At 41.4% G+C, this 7,130-nt stretch overlaps 1 protein-coding gene across 1 annotated transcript; it reads left to right on the forward strand.

The window, feature by feature from the left end:
- The first annotated feature begins 260 nt into the window (after positions 1-260).
- On the forward strand, positions 261-3,990 carry nrarpb (NOTCH regulated ankyrin repeat protein b). The gene is made up of 2 exons (XM_072664635.1): positions 261-363; positions 507-3,990. The coding sequence occupies exon 2, from the start codon at positions 802-804 to the stop codon at positions 1,123-1,125; it is 324 nt and encodes a 107-aa protein (XP_072520736.1). The 5' UTR covers positions 261-363; positions 507-801; the 3' UTR covers positions 1,126-3,990.
- The last annotated feature ends 3,140 nt before the right edge of the window (positions 3,991-7,130 follow it).

Raw genomic sequence — 7,130 nt, forward strand, 5'->3', positions numbered from 1 at the left:
CACATGTTAATAGCACAGTAATAGGACGCAATTAGTTTTTTGTTTTTTTTTTACTTTTAATTAAGACAAATATGTTCCTTTACTTTTAAACGTGTAATAAGTGTAATATGTTCACATCATTTAGTAAAATACGTAAAAAAAAAATTATAATAAATTAATATTTCTTTTTTTTTTTTTACAGTTCTCTGCGGTCCGGACAGGCCACGCCCCTCTATTCCTGCCCATTGTTATTGAGAGGAGCGGAGTGGACTAGAGGAGGAGCACAGCTTCGAGCACACACACACGCGCGCGCACACACACACACACACATTCACACACGCTGCAGCTCCCAGTGGTCAACAGCAGCTCGTGGGAACCACCAAGGTAACTCACACACACACTCTGTAACCGTTTCTTTCTTTCAACCAAGGCTCACTACACTTAGTCTGGAGACCGTAGCTGACCCCACCTCAGCTTCACCCATCAGCTCTAACCCTCTCCTTCTTCCTATCTTTTACCTGAAACAGCTCGAGCCCGGGAAAGGACGCTGTGGAGAGCACGTGAACGCGCACGCACGCACGCACACACGCACTCACGCGAGGACAAGCGCCCACGTACGAAAGTGCTTCTTGATCCATTCGACCCCCAAAATTAGCCTTCGGCTATCCGCGACCACTCGACCACCTTCCCCAACGTGGATTACGGTATCCCTCAGTTTTTTTTGGCTTCGGTTAAAAACGCACCCCTCCGTTTTAGCACGAAGCACGGTGGTCTGGAGGAGGAGGAGGAGGCTGAAGACCAGCCAGCCACCCCGCTGCAGGCATGAGTCAGGCGGACGCGGGCCAGAGGGTCTTCCAGGAGGCGCTGCGCAAGGGCGACACGGAGGGGCTGCGCTCGCTGCTGCAGGGCATGAGCAGCTGCGAGTTCAACGTCAACTCGTTCGGGCCCGAGGGCCAGACGGCGCTGCACCAGTCCGTCATCGACGGCAACCTCGAGCTCGTCAAGCTGCTCGTGAAGTTCGGCGCCGACGTGCGCCTGGCCAACCGCGACGGCTGGAGCGCGCTGCACATCGCAGCCTTCGGGGGCCACCAAGACATCGCGCTCTACCTCATCACGAGGGCCAAGTACTCGTCGAGCGCGCTCTGACTGCTTGGGCGCGCGGACCCCTCGCTGTCGGACCACCGGTGTGCCAAAGTAAGAATTGTGAGAGTTGTAAGAGGGACGGCTTGTTGGCTGGAGCGCTCCAGAAGAAGACTGAAGCAGCGTATAGAAACACATTCACGTAATGATGGGTTGGTACAGTGTTAACATCTGGCCAACGATCAAGAACCTATTTCTACAGATTGCCCAAGAAAACCTTCTGAAGATACTGCACACAGTGTTGGGTCGGTACCGTGTCAGTGCCACCAAACCATATAGGGACGATATCGGAAACTACCCAATAATACCTTCTGAAGATACTTTACATTGTGTTGGGTTGGTACAGTGTCAAAGATGATTGCCAGCAACCCGCAGGGTCTACACTGCAGATCACTCCTGCAGGTTAGCTTCTGAACATACTGCAGATAATACTGGGTGGGTTGGTACAGTGTGAAAAGATGAGCAACAGTCTATATATGACGAATGTAGTGCATGATTGTAGTTTTCCCTAGATGACCTTCGAAACATCCTGCAGATGGTGTTGGATTGGTACAGTGTAAAAGCTGACTATCCATAGGGTTTGTATTAATAATGTAATCGAGATCATGGCGACTGCCTTCTGGAAATAATACACATAGGGTTGGGTTGTGAATTGTCCGTAAACAATGCTTTGTCAGTTCAGCCTAAAATTGTTCTTTACCCACTACCAACAAATCAAACCCATTGGCTCTGTATATTTAGCTTTATACGAACTTGAAGGTTGCCCAAGATTACTTTCTGAAAAGGTTGGTGCATCAAAAGTTGGCCAGCAATACAAAGCGTCTGTGTTGGAATTTTCCCAAGCCTAAAGATACCTTCAGTGTTTGGGTGGTAGACAAGTTTACCAGCAAACCGTTGTAGATTGCCCTAGACAACCTTCTGAATACTGCAGACAGTATTGGCTTAGTACAAAATCAAAGTGTCCAACAATCTATAGGCCCTATATTGAAGATCCAGGATTACTTTCTGAAGATACTATAGATGGGGTGACGGGGTGGTAGGCTGTCAGAAGATTACCATCAGATTATCAGGTCTGTTTTGGTAAATGCCCTTGACCACCTTCTGAAAAAGTGTTGGCTTGGTACAAAATCAAAATATTGCCAACAAACCATATTGTCTGTATTGATGAATTTCCAAGACTATCTTCTGAAGATACTGCAGATGATGTTGAGGTGGTAGAGTTTCAAAAGATGGCCAGTAAGCCATAGAATTTCTTTTTTTGATTACTCAAGGCTGCCTGCTGAAGTGACTGCAGATGGTGTTGGCATCACCATCTGAACATCTAAAGGCTGAGTTTATCATAATGTCAAATAATGGCCAAGAACCCACTACTCTATGTGCTGACCATAATCAGTGCATGGTTGTTTTGAGGTGTCTCTAGATTACCATCTGCATTAGACTCATATATGATGCATATGAAGCATTCATGGTGATGACTTTGCCAGGACGTTTACCTCAAGATTGGTGTGAAATTGTTGACACAGTCAAAGATCAGGATCTCCAGCACTATATGTATTAGTTCCAGACCTTCCGATGAGCTGCATGCTGCGAATGGGTGTTTCGAATGGAAACCTTAGCTTGTAAAACACCACCAGTTAAGAGAGTTACCGCTGAGTTACCACTTTGCCTGCCACATGTTTTTATGTGAACAACTTTATTGTCTTTTAAAAAGAATGTTCACACAATTTCCTTCTGAGCAAACGTTCAAACGGCTCACCACTGGCCAACCAGGAATGTGGGTCACACTTTAGCTGTTTGTGAGACAATGGCTGGTTTTTGTAAGACCATGCCAGTCACTGTTATTATTTTAAGCTGTAGTCATTTCAAAATCCAGGCTGCTCACTCCAAATCACACGAGTTCCAACCTTTTCAAAGAAGTTGAGTAAATTCACAGTGCAATCATGATGTATTACAAATGCTTGTACAGTGCGCTGCATAGGCCTGTATTCCCCAGTCTGACTGCCAATGCTGGAAAACGTCATGATTGTACACTGATGATGTATCATTCAAAGCCAGTGTAGAAATATGCATCATTTATACTTGAGAATGTTTGAAATATTGCACTGATGGCTGTTTTATGAACAGTTGGTGTCCAACCAACTTTTAAAGATACTATTTTTTCTAAATGGAAAGAAATATCATATTGTATGGAAGCTCCATGGTAGGCTAGACTTCTCTCACTTTCTGCAAAGGCATTTAAATGTCTGTCTGTCTTTTTTATTATTTTTATTTTAGACTTTTGTAAAAGCGCTTTACTTGATGTTCCTCCATGCATAACGTCAAACACTGTTGTCACAGACAAGTACACACAGACAAGTTGGTTTAATACTCAACACTGAAAAACCAATGTCCAATTCTGTTCATGGGTGAACATTCAAGTAAAGTGTTCAGAAAATCTTGGAGCACTTCCTCATAGAAGTCCCATCCTCCTCTTTTTAAGGGGGATGTTACATGGTAAAATCAGTGTAACGAGCGGTTACACGATGCACGAGTCTTTACTTGATAATGCCATAACATTTATGACATGAGAGTAAAAATACCTTCTTTGGTTGAGATAAATGTCAAATGACTGTGATTTTATTGGACCAACTTTTGAAATCGTATTTTCTTCAAAGAGAAGTTCAGAAAAGGGACCAAACCACTGGTCTCTCGTTGTCATGCTTTGTGAATTGTTGATCTGTTTTTGTTGTCATTGTTTTATATCTGTTTAGCAGGTCTTTTTGAATGTTTTAAATGTTATATGTGGTCATATTTTGAAATATATTACATGCTGTATTTTGTATCTTTGTACAAAAGCCTTTTTAAATATTAAATTCTGCAGTTTTAACAGAATTATGAGTTCAGTAAGTGTATGGGATGCTTAATAATGGTATGCTGCAAAGCTAATTTACCACAGTTAACAGTTAAAAAAAAAATGTGTCCATACATTACACAATACACAATGTTCTCCTTACTCTAAACACAGTTGGTCAGTCTAGCCATGCTTGGTGTCAAGCAATTTCTGTGACTTCTGTTATTTTAGTGTCTTGACTTCACCGCAGAAGAGTAAAAAAAATCAAGAATCAAACTTTAGACAGCAGTCGTACCCAGGCTGACCAACTGTGACTGGGGTAAAGTTCCCAGCCATTCCCATTTTAAGCTACACTGAAGTTTATATAGATTTATATAGATTATATAGATCATAATGTTGCTAATATATTATTTACCTTCATTTGTGTTCAAGCCATTGCATTAGCATCTGGCTAAGTGGTGTCTCTGCTAACACCCAGCCATTTAAAACTGGTTGTGATGTTGTTATATCTGGTTATATTGTTTAATTATCTAAGCTCAAATTGAGGGGCATGCACTAAAGCACTCCAATCAGAAAATATGGAGTTTTCTCTTTGTGTAAAGCCATAACTGCAGTCCCTAGTCTGGTGACACATTTCGGTTGATTTGACAGTGAAAATAGCCTTTATATTAGTGTATAGTCAACAGACAATGACAGAATTGTAAAACTAGCCACACAACTTTGTGGGGATATGCCTGTTGGTCACAAAAGTGAGCCAGGACTGTTTTAATGGTAATTATTAAAGCTAATTCAAACGTAAACATAGGTAACATAGATAACCTTACAATAAAAGGTGTGTTTGATATGCTGTTAGGGACATTAAGCAAAGTCTTTTTTACTCCATCCTCCATTCACTACATCCTGCTTTGATACCAGTGAGTCTAGATATGGAAATTCAAATACTGCAGAACGCTAAAATGTTGGCTTACGTTTCCTTATAACATTTTTTTGTTTGTTTGTTTGTTTGTTTTTGCACATGAGTGGTGTCTGTATAACACCTGTCTAACCAGTACATGCCTCAGCTTCTTTGCTTGGCTTGCAGTTGGTGAGATTTAAAAAGAGATTGCCATGACTCACTTCTGATCAGCATTTGAGAGCGACAGCTTGTGAAATGTCCCATGAAACAGTTCCTGGAAAAAAGTGAGGTTTTGTTGAGTACATTTACACTTGGGAATTACCAGGAGCAACAACAAGGCTGTACAGGCCACACACCCCTGAACAGTTCAGGTGCTGTAAAGGGTTCTCTGGAGCGATGCCACAGAAGAACCACTGTTGGTTCATTAACACACTAAACCCAAGGTTTATTATTCGGTTATTAGTCCTAATGCAGAAGCCATTAGGAATGATTTGAAGAATTTTGTAATGCACACTTGGCATCCCACAGGGTTCCGTTTTAGGGTTCAGGAGGTTGATGCTAATTGTGGCAGTAATGTGGTTGTAAAAGTGAAGAACTGAAGTGTTTAAGGAGTTAAATAATCTTTCATTGGATGGTGCTTCAATATAACATTAAGGTTCTAGATACTTTAAGCAAACATGGTCTCTTTTTGTCTCTGTGTACAAGCATTATTTATAGGTTTCTATACAGAAATATCTACTAATGGTTTGCCACCAATATGAAGAACCCAGTAACCAGGCAAGAAACCACTGAATTATCCACAATGTTCTTTGAGTTAACGGAACCATTGTAAAATAAAGAATTCTTGAGGAATGTTTTTAATGAGTGTATCATTTAAAGCAGGGGTTCCCAAACATTTTGGCCCCACTTTGGGAAGCCCTGATTTAAAGAACCCTATATCCAGACTAGAGACCATTTGGAAACATACTGGAATAGTATCTGTTGTTTTAACAAGCATGGAAAGCATTGCACACTTTAAACCAAACGTTCCAAAAAGGGTTCTTTGGAGCAGTACCATGATAGAAATGACTGGTTTCATTAACTCCTTTAACACTGCAAGGCTTATTACACACGAAGGCCTACTCTTAACTACAGGGACTTCTGTAGAAACCGGTGGGGCTATTTTTTGGTAACAGAAGTTATGTTGTAATAACACTTTCGGCCCATCGGCCGGTCATTGGCTGTTTAAGGGGTTAAAAACCTTTGGATGGATCATACTTTAGTTTTCAGCCATTTAAAGTAGGGGTGGCCATAATTTTTGTCATGAGGGGCCAAATTAAAACGTGCCCTGAGGGCCAAAAAATGACCAGGAAAAGGTCAGGAAAGTTTGACATGGAGTTTTTTTTTTAAATAAAGATAAATTAAAGGCAAATTGAGGTATTTTACTACACTGTGTGTTTCTTACTAAAACACTCCAAAAATGCAAAAGTAAGAGAAAAGGAAGAATTTAATATGTTTAAATTGTTCTGTTCTTTGATTAAATGACTCTTTATATACACAGACAATCTCTTGTAGATGGTTCTTTATAGAACCTTTTGGAAAATGGTTCTAAGTAGTACCAAAAATGTTTCCACTGTTGTAATGAGACTATATAGATCCCCATTTGCTTAGAATATGCCTTTCTGTCAGGCTAAATCAAGTGTCCTGACAGGCCGGCTTTGGCCTGCGGTCCACATTTTGGACAGCCCTGATTTAAAGGCTTTTCCTGAACCATGTATCCAATAACCTTTTAAGAGTGACCAGTATATGACCAGTTTCAACAGCACACAACAACCACTTTTTGGTTTCCCCAAGAGCCTTTTTGAGCATGGTTCATTTTTGTCAGTGAGGCTAAGATTAAGAACCACAGGGCAACCTTTATTGATTAAGAGTGCAGGTCCAAAAAACTGAAGCTTCAAATAGCTACATAACGATACACAAACTTTTGCCTACTATGGCTTAAGTGATTCTCAGCGCTGTTTTTTTTTTTTTAAACCACAGCTGTTTTTCAAGCCACCAACAAAGAGTTTTTGTGTTCAACACCCCTATACCCCCCGAGCCCAACCACCCCACCCAACGCAACCCCACCCCAACATACAGTGCATTTTCTACAACCAAATTTTTTAAACGCAAATCAGTCTCTCTCATAACTCTAACCTTTGGTCCCCTGCATTGACAGAAGGGGCAGAGACGGAGGGAGACGGAGGGAGAGAGACAGGTGGCCAGGCCAATCCTCACATGCCCTCTGCTCTTCTAGTTTTTTTTTTT

This window comes from Salminus brasiliensis, chromosome 20, assembly GCF_030463535.1.
Source record: "Salminus brasiliensis chromosome 20, fSalBra1.hap2, whole genome shotgun sequence".
Taxonomy (NCBI): Eukaryota; Metazoa; Chordata; class Actinopteri; order Characiformes; family Bryconidae; genus Salminus; species Salminus brasiliensis.

Coding starts and splice junctions, on each gene's coding strand:
- nrarpb (XM_072664635.1), top strand. CDS start 802: ATGAGTCAGGCGGACGCGGGCCAGAGGGTCTTCCAGGAGGCGCTGCGC.